Raw genomic sequence first — 26,386 nt, forward strand, 5'->3', positions numbered from 1 at the left:
TGTTTCACGGTCATTCGCGCAAAGGATTACTGGGACCGGAAGATGCCGGGAGCATGGAGAGGCGCGAGAAGGCTGCGCGGGACGCCGGAAGGTGAGAATAAAAATATTTTTTATTTTTGACATCCTATCTTTTACTACTGATGCTGCATTCAGCCTCAAAAGTAAAAAGTTGGTCACACTTGTCAAACACTATGTTTGACGAGTGTGACCAACCTGTCAATCAGTTCTCCAAGCGATGCTCCAGATCGCTTGGAAAACGCTAGCATTCTGCAAGCTAATTACGCTTGCAAATCGCTAGTTTTTCCGTGGGAAAATCGTGGGAATTTAAAATGCGATTTTCCCGCGGAATGGAATTCCGCTATGTGTGAACTTAGTCGCCATGGTCTTCCAATTCAATGGTCTTTGGTTTTTGAGAGCAGTTTGCGCACATACGTTTAGAACAACATACACGGTCAAATAGCACCAGCAATTTTTCATACGTATATAAGCTATATTTCTACAGTATGAATGTCAGAAGTTTTTTTCGTTGTTGAGCATGTCACTTTTCCATATGTCTCGAAGTCTCCAGAGCGGTAACCAAGTCTTAGAAAATCAAAGTTGACATTCTGCCATTTATTTTATTCCCTACAAAATAGTTGTCTATTAGTGATAAGTCACACCAAAGACACTCGGTTAGCACACAAGCATGGTCGGATAACACCTTATCCCTGCACATTTGCTCATCACTATTGGCTATACATCACAATACTGATGTACCCAGATCCTAACACGGGTTTGGAAAGCGGTCACTGCACATTTTCACCATGAGAAACCTTTACACTTACAAATACTCACCCCAGCAAGACATTTTTCCAGTGTATCCAATATTATGAGCTGAGACAAGTATAAATTCTTTTCGGCAGCTTCTCCATATATTCTCTGTGGGAAACACACATGGAGACAGATTATAAATATAGCTGATCAATATTTATATTAAAAGGGAGTCAATCAACCCCAAACTATTTTAAATGGGCTAGCCAATGTTGTACGGGACTTGGCCCTTATAACACCCATACTAGCAGTGTACCGGTTTGGTACAGGGCCTGAAAAAGCGACTTTTAATTCATATGCAAATAAAGCGACTTTAGTGTACCCTCATATGAGACATTTAAAACGCATTTTGGGGGTGACAGACTCCCTTTAAAATATTGATGACATACCCTTATGATAGGTCATCAGTAAAAGATCAGTGGGGGTTGGATACTCAGCACCACCATCGATCAGCAGATGTGACCATGTTCACCGTGTAATGGCTACTGCCAAGAATTGTATCTCAGATCCTATTAAATTCAAAAGGAGCTGTGCAGCACATGAAAATGTCCACTATATAGTTAACAGAGCAGTACTCTGTTCACTGTGTACATCCGCTCTTCAGTGGAGGTGCAGCGTATCTGATACTTATGATCTATTCTAAGAACCCCATTAAGGAAAAATGAAAAACATTAAGAAAAAATTTTTTACTACACTTTGAGGGAAAAATAGCCAACTTATAGGCTGAGCCTTTAGTCCACTTTTTTTTTCATAAGTCTCACATACAGTGGGGAAAGTAAGTATTTTGGCATACAACCTCCTTCCCTCAGTAAGCGCATTGAAGATGGGTTGAGGCTGGTTCTTCCAGCATGACAATGACCCTAAAAACACAGAGAGGGCAACTAAGAAGTGGCTCCGTAAGAAGCCTTTCAAGGTCCTGTAGTGGCTTGGCCAGTCTCCAGACCTGAACACAACAGAAAATCTTTGTAGGGAGCTGAAACTCAATGTTGCCCAGCGACAGCCCCGAAACCTGAAATATCTAGAGGTTTGTATGGAGGAGTGGGCCAAAATCCCTACTACAGTGTGTGCAAACTTGGTCAAGAATTACAGGAAATGTCTGATCTCTGTAATTGCAAACAAAGGTTTTTGTAACAAATTGCAACAAATATTAAGTTCTGTTTTTCTATTGTAACAAACACTTATTTCATGCAATAAAATGCAAATGAAGTAAAAATCATACAATGTGATCTTCTGGATTTTTATAGGATTTTGTCTCTCACAGTTGAAGTGTAGCTACAATAAGGATTAAAGATCTCTCCATTCTATGTACAGTAAATGGGAAAACTTGCAAAATCGGCAGTGTATCAAATACTTATTTTCCCAACTGTACATGAAAGTTCCATTCAATCCCACTGGGGAAAAAAATAAATATAGACTTTATATACTTTAAAGAAAACCATTCACAGTGAAAATGCAGTCCAGCTTATATATAAGAGCAAGTTGAGCCAAGTAGATTGATATATAGGTCTGTGAGAAAATATCAGTCACTGACAGCTGTCCTTGTATAAGTGTGCATACAGAGATAGCTGTCAGTCACTGATTGGTCCAGTGGGCGGGCCTAACATCCCAGAAAGAGAGGAGGATTAAATGATGGACACACAGGCCATACTAAATGTTGTTTCACAAAACTACAATATATATCTACTCAGCTTCACCTGCTGTATAACATGGTGCCTGCAGATTGGACTGCATCTTCATAACCGGCTCACTTTAATAAAAGTTTTGTTTTTTACTACGCAGAGTGGTTTTGCAGCCCGTGCACCACATGCTTATTACCAGGATCTGACCTGGACTTACTTGTAACTAGCAAAGTAAAAGCCACTACCCAGAACATTACCGTAGCCGTTGGCTACTTACTTACCATGTTGTTGACATTTTTTAGAATGTGCGTGAGTCCACTTATGACCAGAGAAAACTTGTACTTGGAAATGTTGATGAGACACTCTTTGTTGTGCTCCATGCTGACTTTGGTGTTTGTATTCTGTTGCCCGGCTTTAATTGGAAGCTGCAGGAGAAAAGAAAGAAAAATTTAGCCAAGGAAATTAAGAAGTTGGCTACCATATTTGTCACAATGAAAACACCAGGCCACATAACTAATAACCTCTCAAATTAAAACAAAAAAGGGTCAAACTTGTGTTCCACAAAAAGAGTATACAACAGGCAGCGCAGGACTCGTCTTATCTGACCTGTCAGAGCCTTTCTGCACAGAGTCTAAAACTGCCTAAAGGGGGTTTTACACATAGCGATATCGCTAGCAATAGGGCTAAAACGTCACTGATTTTGTGACGTTATAGCGATATTGCTAGGTGTGATACTTACCTCCGACCGGCTCCCCCGCTGTCCATCGCTGATCGCGCGAGATCGGGCGGCTCCATTTCTCGTCGGGCCCTTCCTGCTGGGCTTCCTGCTGTGTGAGACGAGCGACGCTGGACGCGGGAGGGAGGACGTCTGGATCGCTGTGTGTGAAAGGTAAGTATCGTCTGCTGCGTCGCTGCTGCATCACTGTGAGATCTTCCTGTGTGGAAGCTCACCAGCGATCATTTAGCGATGCACCAACGATCCTGACCGGGTCGTATCGCTGGTGCATCGCTAAATGTAAAAGGGCCTTTACCGTTCAGGACGCTGTATGTGTGTACACAAGGCAAACACAACGAGGATTTTAAATGCCATTTTATCTTCTCCTGAAGCGCTTTTTGCCTTTTGGTTGTTACAACATTTTTTGTTAGGATTTTTATCCCTTGTGTTTTTCAAGCATTTTGGCAGTTTTTCATTATAACTGCAGAGCTAGCACAGTGCAGCAGAGCAGAGCTAATTGTTCAGAAGAAGTGAACTTTGTCTCATTACAAACACATATATAGCTGCAGTCCTCACAGTGCTTCAGCCTCCATCTCACAAGAAGCCAATGGAGGGGTGGGCAGAGGGAGTGAGCAGTTTGTAATGAGACAAGGCTCAACTCTGCTGTACTGTATTAGTTATAATTAGGCACAGGTCTACAACAGAGCTGCCAGCACTACGAGAAGATAGGGGTGCTACAAATGTTTATGATGAGACAACATTCAGCCCTACTGTACTGCATTAGATCTGACTGCAGAGCTGAGTATCATTAGGAGAGCCAAGGGTCAATCATTAAACATTACATTGGTAACTCCCTCAAACAAAAAACAAATTACGCTCTGTGGGCAGATTCTCATGCAGATCAGTGTCCAGCAAGTAGTCTAACAGCTCACTTATGTATAAGATAAACGTGTATTTCTTTGGAATATAACATAGGATCACAAATATAATGGTACCGTGGTATTCATCTTCCGCTAAACTGCATGCCTGTATAGATAGCTTAGGAATGTTGATCCTACTGATAGATTCCATGTAACTTCATTTAACAATGAATGTACAGGTCATGGCAAAAAATTGAGACTGACCCAAATGTTGATTTTTCACAAAGTTTGCTACTTTGGTATTTTTTTTAGATCTTTTAGTTGGACATTTTTATGGTTACTGAAGTTCAATTAGAAGAATATTTCAAGTTTTTAGACTTTTATAATTACAAATATATTAAGGTTATGTAAAGACTCAATACTTAGTGTTCACCTTTAGGGTGTGTGCACACGCTGCGGAATTTTCCGCACGGATTTAGTAAAATCTGTGGATTAGCCTGCGGTTTTCCCCTGTGGTTTGACACCTGGACAATGGAGTAGGTGTAAAACCGCTGCGGATTCCGCACAAAGAAGTGACATGCTGCGGTTTTGAAACCGCAGCAAATCCGCGCGGAAAATTCCACACCGTGTGCACTGCGGTTTTTGTTTTCCATTGATTATAATGGTACTGTACACTGCAGCAGAAAGCTGCGGATCCGTAGGACCATATCTGCTGCGGATCCGCAGCATAATCCGCAGCATGTGCACACACCCTTAGGCTATATGCCCACGTTGCAGAAATGCAGCGGAATTGTCCGCAGCATTTTCACAACTCCCCGCCGCGGGTAAAACGCATGCGGAATTCACATGTGTTTTCCCGCAAAACACAAGCATTTTCCAAGCGATTTGTAGCGAGACCGCTACGTCATCAGAGGTCATTCACGCAATGCATCCCTGGGAATGGAAGTTGCTGTCAGCGCCGATGAGGGCCGGGAGGACTCCGGGGACCGACAGGATGCAAGTATATCCCTATTTTTTATTTTACTTCTATTTTTTTACAGGAATATGGTACCCAGGGCATGGAGGAGAGTCTCCTCCAGACCCTGGGAACCATCTGCACATGAAGCGCTTACTTTACGCATGGTGGGTATAGCCACATGCGTAAAGTGAGTGTTTCAATGCAATCCTATGGCGGCGTAATCGCCGTAATTTCGCAGAATTAATGGACATGCTGCAGATTTTACCGCTATGCGATTCCGCAGCGGAAAAATACGCAGCACTGACTGACACAGCAACTACGGAATCCCATAGGATTGCATGCAAATGAGTTTTGTTGGCGCTTAAGCAGCAGTGGAAACGCTTAAAAAATGCAACATGGGCACACAGCCTTAGGCTTTATGTTCACACAGTGTTTTTGCTGATTTTTTTTCTTTTAAACGCAAACAAGCTACATTTTACAGTATTCATAAAAGCGGAGATTTCAGAAATGTCATGCACATATCTGTTTTTTCTTTGAATTAAATAACTGCAGAATGTCAAGTCTTTCACCTTTGTAACACATGAAAAGCAATGAAAAACTGCAAAAACACTCTAAAAATTGCAAACAGATTTTGCTGACCCTTAGAGAGCAGATAGCCACATAACATGGACGACGATTGAATTGCAATGCTAGGACTGGCTCTCCCGACCCCGAGCATGACAGCATTTATTTCTATGCAGCTGTCTCAATCAGGCCGGAGGCACCAGCCAGTCCATGCGATCGCCATCCATGTTATACAGCCGTCTGACTGCACACGTAGGTTTCAAGACATCTGCAGTCCTCCCTGGCAAGTTGGACATCAGTTTCTGGGCCAAATCCTTACCGATGACAACTCATTCATTGTCTATTCAGTGGAGTTTATCACAGTTTCAGTATGTTTGTCCACAAGTTCTCAATAGGACTGAAATTTGAGGGGTTAGGTGGCCATGGACCCAAAAGGTTAATGTTTTATTCAAAAAGTCACTTGGTTATCGCTTGGCCTTGTGACATGGTGCTCCATCATGCTCAAAAAATCATTGTTCATTGCCAAATTGCTCCAAGGTGGTTGGTAGAAATTGCTCATGGAGTATGATTAGATGCCATTCTTCATTAGTGGTTCTGTGATCAAAACATTGAAATTTTGGGTCCACAGACAAGAAACTTTCCAGGTCTCAAACCCACTTAGAACCTGTGGTCAAAGAGCAGGAAGACAAAACAAAAATTAAAAACAAACACAGAAATTGCGATAACTTCCAAGCACTGATTAGATAAGAATGGGTTGTCCTCTGAGGTTCAAATCCCACCAACAACAACATCTGGGTGGAGATTGTATGTTTCCTGGGTTTCTTCAAACATTCCAAAGGCATACTGATAGGAAATTTAGATTTTGAGCCCCAATGGGAACAGTGATGACAATGTTTGTAAAGTGCTGCAGAATATGATGGCGTAACATATGCATAATAAATAGGATTTGAGTCAGAAACTGATATCTAGCATGCCAGAGCAAAATGTAGAAGGCTTGAAGAATAAAGCTGTGTTCTCACTTAGCATTTTTCTTTCGCCAAAACCTTTTCTGAAATCTCACGGCTTTTGCCACTACTGTCACTCAGGTTCTTATTTGAAGGGAGAGAAAAAAAAAGTAGCAAAGAAGTTGTGTGTTAACACTGCCTAAACTGTGAACCATGCTAATATTTTGTTTTTACAAAACTTGATGTACTTCTCAATAAAAAGTGTAAAATCCTATGAAATGCTCATAATTTAACTTCAGTAACCATAGGAACATCTTAGAAAATGATCTACGAACACTGAAGCAACAAACGGACAACCAAAATTTTTGTCAGCCTTAAAACAATTGGCTACGACCCCATTGTAATGTAGTGTCCTTATACTGTAAAGTACAGAGCATCCTCAGAGCGGAAAACCAGACTGGACAAGTCACCTTTAGTGGCTTGGAGTCTATTTTTACAAAGAACACATTAACAGTAGACTTTTATACATAGGAATACATATGTTCATTCATTTGAGCATTTAAGTACTTTGATAGGCTTGAATAGGACCAGAATCTGTCTGAAAAAGATGTTGTGTGCACATATCCTTACAGGGTTTCTCCATTCATTTTACGTTATAAGTAGTGATGAGTGAATGTGCTTGGATAAGGTGATAACCGAGCATGCTCGTGTGCTAACCGAATGTCTTCGCCTTGCTCGAAAAATAGGTTTGAGTCCCTGCGGCTGCATGTCTGGTGGCTGGTAAGACAGCTGCAACACATGGAGGGATTGTCGTCTGTTTGTTAGGCAATCCCTGCTTGTGTTGCGGCTGTTGAACAGTCTCGAGACTTGAACATTTTTTGAGCACGCCGAAGACACTCGTTTAGCACACTCTGATAACACCTTATCCAAGCACAATCGCTCATCAATAGTTATAAGCTATCAGATAACTGATGAATCAATAAGGGAATGATTGACAGTTGTAACCAGAAGTTTACATACTCTATATAAAAAGACACAGATGCATGTTTTCTCAATATCTGACTTGAAATCAGAATAAACCTTTCCGGTTTTAGGTCAATTAGGCTGCGTTCACATTGCATTAGGGGCAATCCACTAGCAGGATACGTTAGATAGCGGCGCTAACGCTATCTAACGGATCCGTTAGCGCACCCATTGCCCGCAATGTTAATTACGCATACTAACGCATGCCGAAATCGGCATGCATTAGCAAGTATGCATTATTTCCTGATGCACCCTCGAACGCTGCTTGCAGCGTTTTTGGGTGCGTTGGCATTAACACACAGCGAACGGACCCATTCGCTGTGCATAGGAATGTATGGGTTAACACATGGTAGCGCTAGGTACCAGAGCGCTACCATGCATTAACGCATACCGTTAACACTATGGCGCTAAAGATACCAAAAATGACATTAGCGTTAGCGCATCCATTTAATGGATCCGTTAAACGGATGCTCTAACGCAATGTAAACCCAGCCTTAGGATTACCATAATTATTAATATTTTCCAGATATCAGAATAATGAGAAAATGTTTTAAGGCATTTTTTATTACTTACTGCAAAGTCAAAAGTTTACATACATTTCATTAGTATGTGGTACCATTGCCCTTAAACTGAATGACTTGGGTCAAATGTTTGGGATATCCTTCCACAAGCTTCTCACATTAGTTGGTCAGAATTTGGGCCCATTCCTACTGACAAAAATGGTGTAACTGATCCAAGGTTTATAGGTCGCCTTGCTCGCACCTGCCCCTTCAGCTTTTCCCATACATTTTCAATAGGATTGAGAATCAGTGCTTTGTGATGGCCACTCTAAAACATTGACTTTGTTATCCTTAAGCCACCTTGATACCATTTTGGCAGTATGCTTCGGGTCATTATCCATTTGGAGTACCCATTTCCTCCCAAGCTTCAACTTCCTGACTGATGTCTTGAGATGTTGCTTAAGTATTGCCACATAATCTTTTCTCATGATGCCATCTATTTTGTGAAGTGCACCCACTACATCATGCTGCCACCCCCATGTTTCACAGTTGGGATGGTGTTCTTGTGCTTCCAAGCGTCTCCCTTTTTCCTTTAACTGTAACAATGGTCATTATGCCCAAAAAGTTCAATTTTAGTTTCAGCAGACTACAGGACATGTCTCCAAAGATTAAGGTCTGTATTCCTGTGTGCATTTGCAAACATTACTCTTGCTATTTTATGTTTCCTTTAGAGTAATGGCTTCTTCCTGGCAGAGGGACCTTTCAGCCCATGTTGATATAGTACTCGTTTCACTGTGAATATTGACACAATCTTACCAGCTTCCGCCAGTATCTTCACAAGGTCTTTTGCTTTTGTCCTTGGGTTGATATGCACATGTCGGTCAGACCAAAGCACGTTCATCTCTGGGACACAGAACCCATCTCCTTCCTGAGCAGTTTGATGGCTAGACAATTCTCATCTCGTTTGTACTTGCGTATAATTGTACAGATGAACGAGACACCTTCAGGTATCTTGAAATTGTACCCAAGGATGAGCCAGACTTGTGCAAGTCCAGAATTCACTTCCTGATATCTTGGTTATTTTCTTGAGACTTTCCCATGATGCTACACAAAGCAGTGTGTTTCAGGTGTGAATGTAAATACATCCACAGGTGTCTTTCTAACTCAGATGTTGCTTCCAAACTCATCATATGGGCAGTCCGGAACTGTTTAAGAGCATAGTGACCTTCGTGGATGTAAACTTTTGACTTTACAGTAAGTAATAAAAATGCCTTACAACATTCTCTCTCTCATTCTGGCATTTGGCAAATAATAATTATGGTAATCCTAACTGACCTAAAACGGGAAAGGTTTACTCTGATTTTATGTCAAATATTGAGATAAACATGCATATATGTCTTTATATAGTGTATATGAACTTCTAGTTTTCACTGTACGTACATATCACCCCATTCATTCTCGTGTTCTCAGGATCAGTGGGGGCCCAAGGGGTCAGACTCCCACCAATCCACAAGTGGGAATAACCCTTTAAAACTAAAAAAAAACAAAACAAAACAAGGTTCTTAGTTTGCAGACATCTGAGAACCACATTAGCAAACATGCCGGATGTCATTCAGTCGTCATAACCCACAGAGTGGCAAATATGCCCATTTATAACTGGATAACTATATACTCAAAGGAAAATGCTGCCTGTAACTTCATTTTTTGTTCAACTGCATAGAAAAAAAGTAAGGGTAACATATCCTGAAGCAGCTGGAAAAAGAGGGTGGTCAGGTTAAATAGGAAACCATATGACAGCAGAGGTACACGCTTTCCTGGTGGGGTTATGTTTCTTATACTCGTCAATGCTCATTTGTGGAGTTAGCCTCAGAATAGTTACACTTTGCGTTGCTTTTTTTCTGTAAGGATTTCTTTTATGTACTTTTTAACTTTGATATATACAGCTACTTATAAAATGCTCGCCTATCTTACAGTGTAAAGCTCTGTTCACATTAGTGAAAACATTTAGACACTAATGTAAAGACTTGGCCAGTGATAAAATACAAAAATCAGTCTTACCTACCCACTAGCACTACTGCGCTGCCCTTGGTCTTTGCCGGCATGGCTGCGGAGCCCATTGATTGACTGCAGCGTGCCAAAGTTGTGACTGCATAGACCACTACAGACATGTCAATAAAGAACCAGGTAGGAAAATAATGCTGAATTTATTTTACTCACTCACTAAAGCTTACAGGCATTATCAGCACTGTCCCAATTGGGGCTCACAATCTAGATTCCCTATCAGTATGTCTTTGGAGTGTGGAAAGAAACCAGAGAACCAGGAGGAAACACGGAGAAAAAAAAACTCTTTGCAGAGGCTGTCATTGGTGGGATTTAACCCAGGACCTCAGCGCTTCAAAGCAGCAGTGCTAACCACTGAGCCACCGTGCTTCCCAATGCGGATGTTCTCATGTTACACAACCAAGCCTATAGACTAAAAATAAATGCTGGAAAACCTCTTTAACACACGGAGACACTAACAGGTGACATTTCTTTGTAAATTAACTACCATCGAAACAGACAATTCAGGGAGGAAGTGTATCCCCAGCCTCCATGGAAAGGTTTAATCACCTAAAGGGGTAGACTGAAGTTTATAAAATGGCAAAGTGCTTCTAAGGCTGTGTGCACACGCTGCGGATTAGGTGCGGATTCATCTGCGCGGATTTTGTAAAATCCGCAGGTGAAATCGCAGGTCAAAATACCTGCGGTTTTACCTGCGGATTGCTCTGCGGTTTTTCATCTCCTCAATGGAGGAGATGGCAAACCGCAGCAGAATCCGCAGAAAGAATTGACATGTCAATTCTTTCTGCGGATTGAAAACCGCAGATAATCCGCGCGGAAAATTACGCACCGTCTGCATTGCGGTTTTTGATTCCCATAGGGAATCATGGTACTGTACACCGCTGCGGAACCGCAGCAAAATCTGCAGCGTGTGCACACAGCCTAAAGCCCCTGTCACACTAAGCAAGATCACTGCTGAGTCACAAGTTTTGTGACGCAACAGCGATCTCGCTGTGTGTGACACGTATCAGTGAAGCGCGCGCTTGTTACCCGCGTCATCGCTAGTCCTGATCGCTGGTGAGATCTGCCTGTTTGACAGCTCACCAGCAATCATGTAGCGACAGACCAGCGATCCTGACCGGGTCATATCGTTGTCGGGATCGCTGGTGCATCGCTATGTGTAACGGGACCCTTAAACCAGCCAACTTTACATTTTACCTATTAAAAATCCTTTCCCCTCTCAGCAACTCAGGTTTTTAAAGGGGTTTTCCATTACCTGGATAACCTTTTTAAGTGAAGAGTCCTTCTTTTAAATAAAAAAAAAAATACATATACTCATCTCACACACCAGCGCCAGGTCTGCGAGGGTTTATGCGCCACGTGAGCCCTGCAGCCAATCAGCGGCCATTACTGGGCTCCTGCGCTCACTATTTCCACTTCTTTGACATTTGCCAGGGGGAAGTGAGTGCAGCGGGCCAATAACAGGCACAGATTGGATGCAGGTCTCATTGGCATAACTATGCCACAAAAGACCCAAAGCTCTGGAATGGCATCGATGTGGGAGATGGGTATGTGTCTTTTTATCTATTCTATTATTTCTAAACACTGTTTTTCGGTGATTCCTTTGTATCACACACACTAATGATACACTATTTGAAAGGTAAACTTGCCCCTTCAGCAAGAAAATAGCCAAACAAACCACACATCCACGATTTGATCACAAAATACTGTTTAAACATTAATTTTAAAAAATCTGCAGTAAGGAAAAATGACTTGCAGGTGGCACCACAGTACCCCAAAGCACACTACCAACACATCTGTAAACACAACCTGCTTTTTTGCTGATTACTTCGCCCCACACACACACCATTTCAAAAGGTAAACTTTCCCATTTCAGCAAGAAAAGAGCCAAACAATCCACACACACAATTTTATCACTAAATACAGTATAAACATTCATTTTCATAAACCTGCAGAAAGAAACAATGACCTGCAGGTGGTACCTCAACCAGAAAACATTTTTTGGCCTCTACTTATCAAAACAATTTATTGTATTACCAATCTACATATATAAATACCCATCTGTGTTCATCAGCTCATGAAATACATTTACATTTGACCAGCTTGCTTTTTCTGAAATTGCTTGCACCCCTGACGACCAATGTGCAAAAATTTCGCACGGACCAAGCTAGTTTTACAAGAAACCAAAAACAATTTTTTAAAATGGCTCACTAGAAAAAAAAATACATTTTAGTAGTATCAATCGGATCAGCCAATAAAATAAAGTTTGCCACACAGGATCTGTCATTCTAACACTAATTATCGGATTTGCTTGGATCCCTGCATAGCACCCCATCACTTTTGATACGCCCCTTCTACTGCAACTTACAGCTTTTTATTTTAGGTTTGTGCCTTTTCCCCCCTTTTTTTTTCTCCACAAAATCCTTGTCAAGTTCATTGCAACAAAGAAACGTTTCAGCTAACTGTTCAGGCTGGATAGTTAACAAATGGAAAACCAATTGGTGTGTGACCTCGGAAGAATGTTTTCAGGGCCAATCCAACAAAGTGTCGACTGTTTGGTGGCTGCGGCATGGAGCTGTCCAGCTCGGGCCCCACTCACACCCTCGGATCTATGCCTTAGCCTACAGATTCTGACTGCTAAAAGCAACCAGGCCGCCCAGTGCAGGTGCATCACTGGGCCCCAGTGCAAAGCGCTAACAGATTTAACCCCTTCCTAGCAGGGACAATTTTTCTTGCTATTTCTATTCTTTCCTTCCTTTCAAGTTATGACTTTTTTTTCTCCCTGTTGACATACCCAGAAGGACTTTTTTTTCCTTTTGCAGGACCAGTTGCAGTTTTGCAAGGCACATATTAACATACTGAAAAAGAGGTGAAAAGTCCAAGTGGTGTGTAATAGTGAAAGCAAAACCGCAATTTTGACATTGTTTTTTATGTTTATAACTTTCATCAGTAAAAATGAATTTATTAATGATGAATATTCATTCAGGTCAGTGCAATTGTGTGTGGGCTCTTACATTATATAGGGGGCCGTGTGTGGGCTCATACGGTACATAGGGGATGTCAGCATATGGCTTGTCTCCGATAAAATAAAATGGCTTCTACTCACCTCCCGTGCTGGCACTCTTCCCATGGTGTTGGCACTCGTTCTCCTCAGGGCTCATGTGCTGTCGTGACACGTGACCCTGACGCCCAATCGGCATCGGTGTCATTGTCCCCGCATTCTGAAGAAATGAACATGAAGAGAAAGTGAGCGCGGCTGCAGCCCAGACTTCCTCTTCATGCTCGAATTTCTCCAAAAGTGTACACCGCGACGCCGGTGCTGATTGGTCACCGGGGGTCACATGACACAACCGAACGATAGCCCCAGGACCGCCAGCACGGATGGGACTATAGGTTTTCTTGTAATTGTTTGGCCCTGGCAAAATAAATCAAGAAGGACTTGTCCAAAGAGTGGACAACCCCTTTAATACTGCTCAATATTACAGTAAGTGATACAATATTTATCTGCGGTTTTCAATCCGCAGAAAGAACTGACATGTCAATTCTTTCTGCGGATTCCGCTGTGGTTTGCCATCTCCTCCATTGAGGAGATGAAAAACCGCAGGGCCAAACCGCAGAGCAATCCGCAGGTAAAACCGCAGGTCTTTTGACCTGCGGTTTCACCTGCGGATTTTACAAAATCCGCGCGGATGAATCCGCACCTAATCCGCAGCGTGTGCACACAGCCTTACTGTATAGGAAAGCACTTATGGGCACTTATCACCTGAGCACATGCTCCCGAAAAGGGAAATGTAGCGTATACATAGAAAATGGCGTTTTGGGATAGACTCAGTGTTTTGCTATTTCATTTTTTTTTTTGCACTGGAAAAAGAAGAGGAATTGATTTTATTGCTTTAACATTTAAAAAACTGTTTTTCTATTACACTAATTTTTTTCTCGTGCAGGGAAATTGTACTCTAATTTCTCTATCAGTATGTCTTTGGAGTGCGGGAGGAACCCCACAAACACTGGGAGAACATACAAACCCGTTGCTGATGTCTTTGGTGGAATCTGATCACAGGACCCAGCAGCGTTAAAAGGTTATATGCTAACCACTGAGCCACCATACTTCTGTATTGCAGTGTGTAACTAAAGGGGTTATCTGGGACTATTTTATTTTAACCTCATAGGGCTAAGAACTGACAGGCAAGTAGTTGCTAACTCTGTGCCGGCTCAGAGCAGTCATGGTCATCTAGCCAGCAACGATGTCACCGGAAGCTGCAGAATCGTGACCTTAAATTCCTGAACCCATTATTAAAAAAGTAAAATAATCCCAGACAACCCCTTTAATGATCTCACCCAGTCATGAGTAAAACACGTACGTGAGACATGGACGTCTGAATGAGACCTTAGACGTAGAGTTATTTTAATTTTTACTTTTGGGGGGAGCGAGGTGAGAACATCAATCCTAAATAAAAAATACAGGAAACATTACCTATTAAAGGGAATGTGTCATCATAAAATAATGTTAAATCAAGTTTTTGTGTTACATGTATGAATCTTTGTCCGTTCTTTTTCATATCACAATTTGTATTTAAAACAAAATTAGAAATCTTGCAATTTTCACACTTCCTGTCCTCTCAGTAAGTTTTCAGCAAACTCATCAGAGGCAGGATTATATTGACAAGACCTCTATACAAATGATATAGGGTCCACCATTTACGATAGGTCCCCTTTGTACATGCTTATTAGACATTTAAAGGGAACCTATCACCATGAAAATGCAGTCTAATCTGCAAGCATCATGTTATAGAGCAGGAGCTGACTAGATTGATATACACTCACTGGCCACTTTATTAGGTACACCTGTCCAACTGTGTGTTAAGACTTAATTTCTAATCAGCCAATCACATGGCGGCAACTCAGTGCATTTAGGCATGTAGACATGGTCAAGACAATCTCCTGCAGTTCAAACCGAGCATCAGTATGGGGAAGAAAGGTGATTTGAGTGCCTTTGAACGTGGCATGATTGTTGGTGCCAGAAGGGCTGGTCTGAGAATTTCAGAAACTGCTGATCTACTGGGATTTTCACGCACAACCATCTCTAGGGTTTACAGAGAATGGTCCGAAAAAGAAAAAAAATCCAGTGAGCGGCAGTTCTGTGGCCGGAAATGCCATGTTGATGCCAGAGGTCAGAGGAGAATGGGCAGACTGGTTCGAGCTGATAGAAAGGCAACAGTGACTCAAATTGCCACCCGTTACAACCAAGGTAGGCAGAAGAGCATCTCTGAACGCACAGTGCGTCGAACTTTGAGGCAGATGGGCTACAGCAGCAGAAGACCACACTGGGTACCACTCCTCTCAGCTAAGAACAGGAAACTGAGGCTACAATTTGCACAAGCTCATCGAAATTGGACAGTAGAAGATTGGAAAAACGTTGCCTGGTCTGATGAGTCTCGATTTCTGCTGCGACATTCGGATGGTAGGGTCAGAATTTGGCGTAAACAACATGAAAGCATGGATCCATCCTGCCTTGTATCAACGGTTCAGGCTGGTGGTGGTGGTGTCATGGTGTGGGGAATTTTTTATGGGCACTCTTTGGGCCCCTTGGTACCAATTGAGCATCGTTGCAACGCCACAGCCTACCTGAGTATTGTTGCTGACCATGTCCATCCCTTTATGACCACAATGTACCCAACATCTGATGGCTACTTTCAGCAGGATAATGCGCCATGTCATAAAGCTCGAATCATCTCAGATTGGTTTCTTGAACATGACAATGAGTTTACTGTACTCAAATGGCCTCCTCAGTCACCAGATCTCAATCCAATAGAGCATCTTTGGGATGTGGTGGAACGGGAGATTCGCATCAGGGATGTGCAGCCGACAAATCTGCGCCAACTGTGTGATGCCATCATGTCAATATGGTCCAAAATCTCTGAGGAATGCTTCCAGCACCTTGTTGAATCTCTGCCACGAAGAATTGAGGCAGTTCTGAAGGCAAAAGGGGGTCCAACCCCTTACTAGCATGGTGTACCTAATAAAGTGGCCAGTGAGTGTATACCGCAGTTATGTGAAAAAATATTCTGTATTTTTATCATTTAAAGCTCCGCTCTTCCTGAGGTGTTCGGTCCAGTGGGCGGTCCCATCAGTGACTGACAGCTACCTCTGTATACAAACTTATACAAGGACAGCTGTCAGTCACTGATAGGACCGCCCACTGGACCGAACACCCCAGATAGAGCAGAGGATTACATGATTTAAACACAAGTTACACTGAATATTTTCTCACAAAACGATATATCGATTTACTCTTCTCCCCATGCTCTATAATATGACACCCGCAGATGCAGGGCATTTTCATGGTGACAGGTTGCAAACAAATTGGCTGTGAATCAGACTATTGCTTCTAATGTACATGTGAATTTCCCGAAATGAGAGGCAGTATGAGACTGAGGCTAGTTTCACACTAGCGTTCTTGGGCGTAGCGCAGGGCCGCTGCCAAGCCCCGCCCCTGGCCACACCCCCTCCGGTCAGTTCCTCCTCTGATCGCATGAGGCTGCATGCGATCAGCGTATCCTATATTTAGCGTTGGATACGCTGATCGTGCGCTGGTCTGATTTTGCTGGTGCTGCGCCCAGCGCACAAAAACGCGCTGTGTTGCACTTTTGTGCTCTGGGCGCAGTGCCAGCAAAATCAGACCAGCGCACGATCAGCGTATCCAACGCTAAATATAGGATACGCTGATTGCATGAGGCTGCATGCAATCAGAGAAGGAACTGACCGGAAGGGGCACGGCCGGGGGCGGCCCTGCACTGCGCCCAAGAACGCTAATCTGAAACTAGCCTAAAATAGCCAGGGGACATTTCTAATTATTATTAAAGGGATTTTCCAGGATTTAGCTGTGTGAATGCATGCATACATTTTCATACTGTCAGACAGCAGAGTAACCCAACCCAACCGCTTTATATACACCTATAATGCTCGGGCCAGGTCTTCCAATGTGAGAGCAGTCCGTGTTTTGGGGAAATGTGAAACTGGCTTTATACAGGAAGTGATATGGGGAGAAAGACATTCCCAAAAAATAAATAAATTCACACAAAATACAACTTAAATATTGGGTCATATTCTGATTATACACTTCTTTTAAGTCAGTATGGATTATGATCTGAATGTAAAGTGATCATACTTCCTTACCGCAATGTTGCAAGATGGAATGCATAATATTGTAATCTATTACATTAAGATGTGTCATCTTGACAACCCCTCTGTGACATGAGGCCAATCTGGCCATCAGCTGCTCACCACGGAGTCCAGCTTCTAACAAACCTACAGCCAGCGTATATTCCCCTCACAGCGGTCACTGAGGGAGAAATGTAATATTCACATGTGGGATATCAGACTTTCCAACTCAGTGTAATAAGGCTCAGATCAGACAGCTGTATGGAAAAAAAATGGGCAAGTCAAGTCCGTCATCTGTGGACATGACTGGCCCAGTGTGCTAGACCACAAAGTGGATTGGAGCAGGAGCTACGGCATTTACGTATGCTATGCCTGGCCTTGGTTTTTCCCTTGTCGTATCTGTGGACTCGTAGAGAGCTGGATATTGACTTAAAGGGCCACTTAATATGGTGGTAATGGTGGTTTTCGAAAGTAGCCACCCCTTGGCTGGGTCCTTCCCTGGAGGAAGATCTAGCTAGTCCCGTGTTTGAGACTCTTAAATGAGGCTCCACGGACTTTATTTGCATATTTGTATTTCCCAGGGAGCAATGCACCTAGGATTTCACTGATTGAGCGCCTTTGCCGGCTGCCACAGTGTTTCCTTTGACTGGTCTCCCTGAGGTCAGTGATTGTTTCGTGATGTTAGTCTGGTCTGTCTGACATGCTGTGATGGCCCGTTGAAGGGGGGGGGGGGAATTCTGGTGCACCATGCTCAGCCACGCTGGTCATTAGTGGATCAGTCTGCTCTCCGTTGAGCACACAGAAAGCACATTGACTGAATTTGGTTGGATGAACACAGTCTAAGGCAGGGGTCACTTAGCCGTCTATTGTGTCATGCCATAGAATCGGGCCGATTATGCTTATGTCAGGGTTTGCGCCTAGTGTCATCTTACTGTGATGGGATTCTATCACGAGAGAATCTGTGCACCAGTGTGGAGAAGATGGAGAACTTATGTGCACACAAAGTTTTTTGTCTCTGCGGATTTTGTAGAGAAAACCGCAGGTAAATCCGCAGGACAAAGTCCTGCGGTTTGCCTGCGATTTTACACCTCATAATGGATGAGGTGTAAAACTGCAGCATTTCTGCACCAAACAATTGACATGCTGCGTTTTGAAAACCTCAGCAAAACTGCACGGAAAAAAACGCAGCATGTGCACAGCTTTTTTTTATTTCCATAGGAAATAAAGGTACTGAACAACGCAGCAGAATCTGCTGCGTTTCTGCAGAGCCAAAACCGCTGCGGAAACGCAGCAGAAACCACAAAGTGTGCACATACCCTTAAGGGGTTTTCCCACAAATAAAAGTTAATTTTAATCAGATGTTGGAATAATAATAATTTCTACAATTGTATGTGTTTAAATAAAATGTTCCTGTGCTGAGAATCTTATAAATGTGCCCCTGCTGTGTACTGTGTAATGGCTGTGTCTGACCGAACAGGAAAATGGTCTGATCATACCACATCTCCTTTTGCTTCCTCCCCAGCCCAGGAGCTGTAGTATGATCAGTCCATGTTCCTGAACGGTCAGACACAGACATTACACAGTACACAGCAGGGGCACATTTATAAGATCATCTCAGCACAGGAATAATTTATTTAAACACTTCTAATTGTGGAAATGATTATTATTCCAAGATGTATTGATTAAAATGAACTTTTGTTCGTGGGATAACCCCCTTAAGGCCTCAATCATCTCCACATTCAACGAGTCTGTGGATGTCGGACTGTATAACTTGTATGGGAGCGCGGGAGCTGATCAATGGATGCACCTAAACAAGCATAAGATAAAAATCACTGATCTGCACTGCCCTATAGTATACAATGGTTCGAGTGCAATCCGATAAAACATCAGATAGGACTTGACCGTGTCTGACTGCATCCTCACGGTATGGACAGACAGTGCAGTGGGGTGCGGTGGCAGAAGAAAGCAATGGGCTAATAGCTGAGCGACTGGAAACAAAATTGGTCAGCAACTGACATCATGGTCGGTAGTGTCTCAGATGTATGCAGCCGGCTGCACAGTCAGGCTGTCCCCTAAGAACTCATTTAGAAGTCGATATATCACAGTCCGTATACAAACTGAGGCCGGGGTCACACTTGTGAGAAACTCGCACAAGTCTTGCATCTCAATACTCCGGCACTGCCACCAGCACTCGGGACCGGAGTGCGCAGCTGCATGTATTTCGATGCAGCCGCATGCTCCAGTCCGAGTGCCGGCGGCAGTGCCGGGTATTGATGCGAGACTCGTGTGAGTTTCTCGCAAGTGTGACCCCGGCCCGACTGTTAGCCTCCTGCCCCAAACTTGACCACCCCCCCTATATGCCTATGAAGCTGTCAATACTTGGTCTGTACTGGGACCGTAATACATGGACATCTGAACTCACCCTAAGGCTGGAGTCACACATAGCGACTCACCAGCGATCCTGACAACGATATCAATGTGTCAGGATCGCTGGTGAGCTGTCAAACAGGCAGCTTCACCAGCGATCAGCACAGCGACGCCCGGCGTCGCTGTGCACGTTAGCAACCAGCGCGCTGATGCAGGAAGCTGGTAACTAACGTACACATCGGGTATCCAAGGGACGTGCGTCCCTAGATACCCGATGTGTACGTTAGTTACCAGCTCCCTGCATCAGCGCGCTGGTAACTAACGTACACATCGGGTATCTAAGCGACGCACGTCCCTTGGATACCCAATGTGTAGATTAGTTACCAGCAGATTGCTGGTCTCCCACCTGTCACACGCAGCGACGCGTGGTGGCCAACGGGAGACCAGCGACCAAAAAAAGTCCTGGCCTTTCCTGCAGCGATACCGGCAGGGGGGCCGGTCGCTGTCACACACAGCGATCTCGCTGGTGAGATCGCTGTTGTATCACAAAAATTGTGACTCAGCAGCGATCTCGCTAGCGAGATCACTATGTGTGACGGGGCCTTAAGGCTTAGAAAAACGCAACAATACAGGGTACCATCACCACTAGTCAGTTTACAAGCAGAAGAAATTTTCAAAGTTTAGATCAAGTTTTTTTTAAGTTTCAACTACTTCGCTGTTACTACATACTCAGATTTGCTGAGGACTTACATAAGGATATGCAAGTGGAAAATCAGCAGCAGATTACAGAAGCAGCCAAGGTATTAAGATCTTAAAGTCGGAAAATTTGTCAAATTAAAAAAAAAAAAAAAACCCACACTCGATCAGCGTGCAAATTCCTTCTGAAGGCTTTCACTGGGCATGTCACTCCTTAAGGCGTAGGGTAAGATTCACAACAAATCTACAAGGAAATTTGCAACAAATTTTTTCTGTTTCAGTTTGAAATTACCAATACGTAGCTGATTTTCTGTACACAAGTCTTCACAGAAAGTTCACATTGTGTGCATTTATTTTGGCCATGTGTCCTAAAAACAGGATATAATATAAAAACAGGATATCCAGGTAGCCCAACCCCATTATATCGCTCCCTTTGAGGAGAATAGGATTTCAAAAGTATCCAAATATAAATGACATATAAATGAAATAAAGTAAAGAGAATAGTCCGAAACATACTCTGCATGTGCAGGGATCGGCCGTATTGGCGAATCTTGTGCTATTCTTACTCTACGTGTAGGGTTACATCCGAGAAAAAGGGTCAGATGAGCTTCAGAGCGACATCAGTTATTCTGGACTTGGGAGAGAAAAGAAGAAAACAAAACAAGAAGTGCGTGTGTAAGATTTTTCAAGTCTCATAGCTTTCGCTAGTGCTCCAAAACGCAGCTTTTCTCCAGAAAAAATGCTGCAAAACTGCCACATGTGAACATAGCCTTGCACTAGATTCAGCAGTCTCCCGGTGTCAATAATGGTGACATCAGTAATGTCGGACCTTCAGCTGGTGGGAGTGGAAGAGAAAAGAAAGTGGGACATCACAGGAAGTTGACAAATTTGACCCGTGACACAAGGGGGAAATCTGAGTAGAATCACATAATGCCTTTGTCTGGACAGCATAGAAAAGACTTTTAGTTTCCCATCGCCAAAGTTGTACGACATCTGGTCTTTTGAGGGACGAGCTGTCAGTTAGACTGTGTATAATGCACTGCAAAAGGGGAGGAAAAATTTCTAGTGTGGAAACATTGATAGAAAAAAAAAGCAATTCTGCAATTGTTTTGGGGGGGCTCATTTTTACACCATACATTATGAGGTAAAGATTACCTAGCAATATGATTCTCCAGAACGTTACAATTATAGCAGTTCCAGACATGTAAAAGTGTGTTTTTTTTAAGTGGACAAAAAAAATCAGATTTATAAATATAAAATATTTTTTGGAGCCATTTTCTAAGACCCATAACACTTCAATGGAGCTTTGTGTGGGCTTGTTTGTTGCGTGGCACACTGATGTTTCCTACTGATACCATTTTGGGGTGCCATATGTCACTTATCTGCAGATTTTTGGAGAGGCGCAACAAAAATCCACTTCTGGCATTTAATTTTCTTTCTGGAGTTTACAAATAATTTTATATTTTGAAAAATCTGACTTTTACATATGTGGCCATACCAAATATGCTTTTATTATTTCTGTATTAAAGAAAAAAAGGGGTGATTAAAATTTGTATATTTTTTTCTCATTTTTAATTTTAGTTTATCTTTTTTAAGTCCCTTTAAGGAAAATTTAACCTGATCGCTTGTACTATATACTGCAATACACAGACAAAATTACGTTCCTTTATGATCTCCACCCACAAGCTTTACTCCATAGAAGGGTGATGGCAGCCATAGCGGACTTCAGAAGGTTTCCAGCTACCATCACAATCCAAAAGGGTAAGTGCACACGTAGTTTTTAGGTTGTGCGGATTTTGTTGAAAAATCCGCAGGACAAAAGTCCTGCGGTTTACCTGCGGATTAGCCTGCTGTTTTGCTCTGCGGTTTCACACCTCATAATGGATAGGTGTGAAACCGCAGCGAAATCCGTACAAAGAATTGACATGCTGCGGATTGTAACCCGCGGAAAAATCCGCAGCATGTGCACATAGTCTAAGACACCGCAATCCCATTTTGAAAGGGCCAACGGGAGAATACTGTACAAGTTACCGTAATGAAGTTTTGAGTTTGACAGCCAAGACTCTTATAGATGTGACAATATCAAATATCGTTTGCTTTACAAACTACTGTTTTGTAGTAGTATATAGAGAAAAGGAAACTCCAGAAATGATTGCAATCCTGAATAAAGACATAGTACTCTCCCTCACCGGGTCCAGCGCCAGCCCTTTCCCTCTGCTTGGCCTCCTTATTTAGGCTGTGGCGGCGATCACTGATTCAGCCAATCACCGAGCACAGCGGCTCTGCCGAAGTAGACAGCACAAGCAGCGGAGTCCAATGACTGACTGCAGCAGAGATGCGGGCTGTAATCGCAATATTATTGCTGCAATCAGAAAAAACAGAAACCGGAGCAGCGGCGAATAGTATTGGACCTGGGGAGGGCAAACACTAGATATCGTAGTTTTTATCTTACATGACTACAATTGGTTATGGACCACTTTTTTAAAAGTGGAAAACCCCTTTGAGAAAATTACCAAACAAGTTAAAAAATTAGCTAAATTAGTCTGGTGATTTTTGGGTTTTATTCAGTCACTAGACCCCCTAATATATTTCAACTAATATTCCCTTATTTAGTTGCTCCTTTGTATTTGAAAATTCATGGTATACTCCTCTTCAGTTAGATCATGTGAACACATGGTACCCCCTGAGAAAACGTGAAGACATGGTAGTCTGAGAAATGCATGCCTTTATGTTTTTGAAAGTGGGGGGGGAACCATCTCGGTCACCATGAAACTGCATGGTCTCCACGGGGGAAGAAACCCACATCACAGATCCAGATGACAATTACACAGCTCCTGTCACTGACTGTATACTTATCTATTAGCTTATTAATAAACTATAAAGAAGGGATAAACACACTGCCCCCACAGCAGGCAGAGATGGTAACAATTCTAGCTGCCCATGTGACCCTGTACTGATACATCGTGGGATTGATAGAGCATAGAGGAAAAAGAATGCATGCTAAAATCTGTCAATCAATATGGATTCTGAAGAAAGGACAGAACGCTGAACTACATGGAAGTACACGATATACAAGTGCAGACGGACTGTGATAATTAGGAGGGGATTGCAGGGATGGGGAAAAAAAAAAAATCATGGAATGCATCTTAAAATGTAAATGCTTAACCCCTTCACCCCCAAGGGTGGTTTGCACATTCATGACCGGGCCAATTTTTACAATTCTGACCACTGTACCTTTATGAGGTCATAACTCTGGAACGCTTCCATGGATCCCGGTGATTCTGACATTGTTTTCTCGTGACATATTGTACTTCATGTTAGTGGTAAAATTTCATTTAAATAATTTGCGTTTATTTGTGAGAAAAATGGAAATTTGGCGAAAATTTTGAAAATTTCGCAATTTTCCAACTTTGAATTTTTTTGCCCTTAAATCACAGAGATACGGCACACAAAAAACTTGATAACTAACATTTCCCACATGTTTACTTTACATCAGCACAATTTTGGAACCAAAATTTTTTTTGTTAGGAAGTTATAAGGGTTAAAAGTTGACCAGCGATTTCTCATTTTTACAACACCAATTTATTTTTAGGACCACATCACATTTGAAGCCACTTTGAGGGGTCTATATGATAGAAAATACCCAAAAGTGACACCATTCTAAAAACTGCACCCCTTAAGGTGCTCAAAACCACATTCAATAAGTTTATTAACCCTTTAGGTGCGTCACAGGAATTTTTTTGAATATTTAAAAAAAATGAACATCTAACTTTTTTTCATAAAAAAAATACTTCAGGTTCAATTTTTTTTATTTTACCAAGGGTAACAGGAGAAATTGGACTGCAAAAGTTATTGTGCAATTTGTCCTGAGTACGCAGATACCTGATATGTGGGGGGAACGACTGTTTCGGCGCATGGCAGAGCTCAGAATGGAAGGAGCGCCGTTTGACTTTTTCAATGCAAAATTGGTTGGAATTCAGATTGGACGCCATGTCACGTTTGGAGAGTCCCTGATGTACCTAAACAGTGGAAACCCCCTACAAGTGACCCCATTTTGGAAACTAGACCCCCCAAGGAACTTATCTAGATATGTGGTGAGAACTTTGAACCCACAAGGGCTTTACAGAAGTTTATAACGTACAGCGGTACAATTAAAAAAATCATATTTTTTCCACAAAAATGATCTTTTCACCCCAATTTTTATTTTCCCAAGGGTAACAGGACCCTAAAAGTTATTGTGCAATTTGTCCTGAGTACGCTGATACCCCACATGTGGGGGTAAACCACTATTTGGGCGCATGGCAGAGCTCGGAAGGGAAGCAGCGCCATTTGACGTTTTTGGCTGGAATTGAGATCGGACACCATGTCGCGTTTGGAAACCCCTGATGTACCAAAACAGTGGAAACCCCCCACAAATGACACCATTTTTGGAAACTAGACCCCCTAAGGAACTTATCTAGATGTGTGGTGAGCACTTTGACCCCCCCAGTGCTTCACAGAAGTTTACAACGCCCGGGCGTGAAAATAAAAAATTCGTATTTTTTCCACAAACATGATCTTTTAGTCACCATTTTTTTATTTTCCCAAGGGTACCAGGAGAAATTGGACCCCAAAAGTTGTTGTCCAATTTGTCCTGAGTATGCTGACACCCCATACATGGGAGAAAACTACTGTATGGGCACACGTCGGGGCTCGGAAGGGAAGTAGTGACGTTTTGGAATGCAGACTTTGATGGAATGGTCTGCGGGTGTCATGTTGCCTTTGGAGAGCCCCTAATGTACCTAAACAGTGGAAACCCCCCACAAATGACACCATTTTGTAAACTAGACCCCCCAAGGAACTTTTCTAGATGTGTGGTGAGCACTTTGAACCCCCAAGGGCTTCACAGAAGTTTATAATGCCAGGGCATGAAAATAAAAAAATCGTATTTTTTTCCACAAACATGATCAATTAGTCCCCAATTTTTTCATTTTCCCAAGGGTAACAGGAGAAATTGGACCCCCAAAAGTTGTTGTCCAATTTGTCCTGAGTACGCTGACACCCCATATGTGGGAGAAAACTACTGTATGGACACACGTCGGGGCTCGGAAGGGAAGCAGTGACGTTTTGGAATGCAGACTTTGATGGAATGGTCTGCGGGTGTCATGTGCGTTTGGAGAGCCCCTGATGTACCTAAACTATTGAAACTCCCCACAAGTGACCCCATTTTGGACACTAGACCCCCCACGGAACTTATCTAGATGTGTGGTGAGCACTTTGAACCCCCAAGTGCTTCACAGAAGTTTATAACACTCGGACGTTAAAATAAAAAAATCATTTTTTTCCACAAAAATGATATTTTTGCCCCCAATTTTTTATTTTCCTAAGGGTAACAGGAGAAATTGGACCCCAAAAATTGTTTTGCAATTTGTCCTGAGTAGGCTGATACCCTACATGTGGGGGTAAAACACTGTTTGGGCGCATAGCAGAGCTTGGAAGGGAAGGAGCACCATTTGACTTTTTCAACTCAGAATTGGCTGGAATTGAGATCAGACGCCATGTTGCATTTGGAGAGCCCCTGATGTGCCCAAACAGTGGAAACCCCCAATTCTAACTCCAACCCGAACCCCAACACGCCCCTAACCCTAACCCTAACCCTACCCCAACACACCCCTAGCCCTAATGGAAAAATGGAAATAAATACATTTTTTAAATTTTATTATTTTTCCCTAACAAAGGGGGTGATAACGGGGGGTTTGATTTACTATTTATGGCGGTTTTTATGTTTGGCAGCTGTCGCACGCTAAAAGACGCTTTTTATTGTAAAAATAGTTTTTGCATCACCACATATTGAGAGCTATCATTTTTCCGTATTTTGACCCACCGAGTCATGTGAGGGCTTATTTTTTGCGGGACGAGTTGACGTTTTTATTGGTACCATTTTCGGGCACGTGGAATTTTTTTATCGCTTTTTATTCCGATTTTTGGGACGCAGAATGAACAAAAACCAGCGTTTCATGAATTTCTTTTGGGGGGTGCGTTTACACCGTTCCGCGTGCGGTAAAATTGATAAAGAGGTTTTATTCTTCACGTCAGTACAGTTACAGCGATACCTCATTTAGGTCGTTT

General features: G+C 42.6%; 1 protein-coding gene across 3 annotated transcripts in view; it reads right to left on the reverse strand.

Moving 5' to 3' along the window:
- The window catches only part of NF1 (neurofibromin 1), a 419,128-nt gene that overhangs the window by 388,111 nt on the left and 4,631 nt on the right, over nt 1–26,386 (reverse strand). For all 3 annotated transcript variants that reach the window (XM_073589728.1, XM_073589727.1, XM_073589726.1), the window contains exons 2-3: nt 2,711–2,854; nt 835–918 (exon numbers count right to left, since the gene is read on the reverse strand). In XM_073589728.1, coding sequence (XP_073445829.1) covers nt 835–918; nt 2,711–2,854 — 228 coding nt within the window. The remainder of the gene's footprint in view (nt 1–834; nt 919–2,710; nt 2,855–26,386) is intronic.

This window comes from Dendrobates tinctorius, unplaced genomic scaffold (genome assembly GCF_039654945.1).
Source record: "Dendrobates tinctorius isolate UK_male_01 unplaced genomic scaffold, ASM3965494v1 ptg000112l, whole genome shotgun sequence".
NCBI classification, from domain to species: Eukaryota; Metazoa; Chordata; class Amphibia; order Anura; family Dendrobatidae; genus Dendrobates; species Dendrobates tinctorius.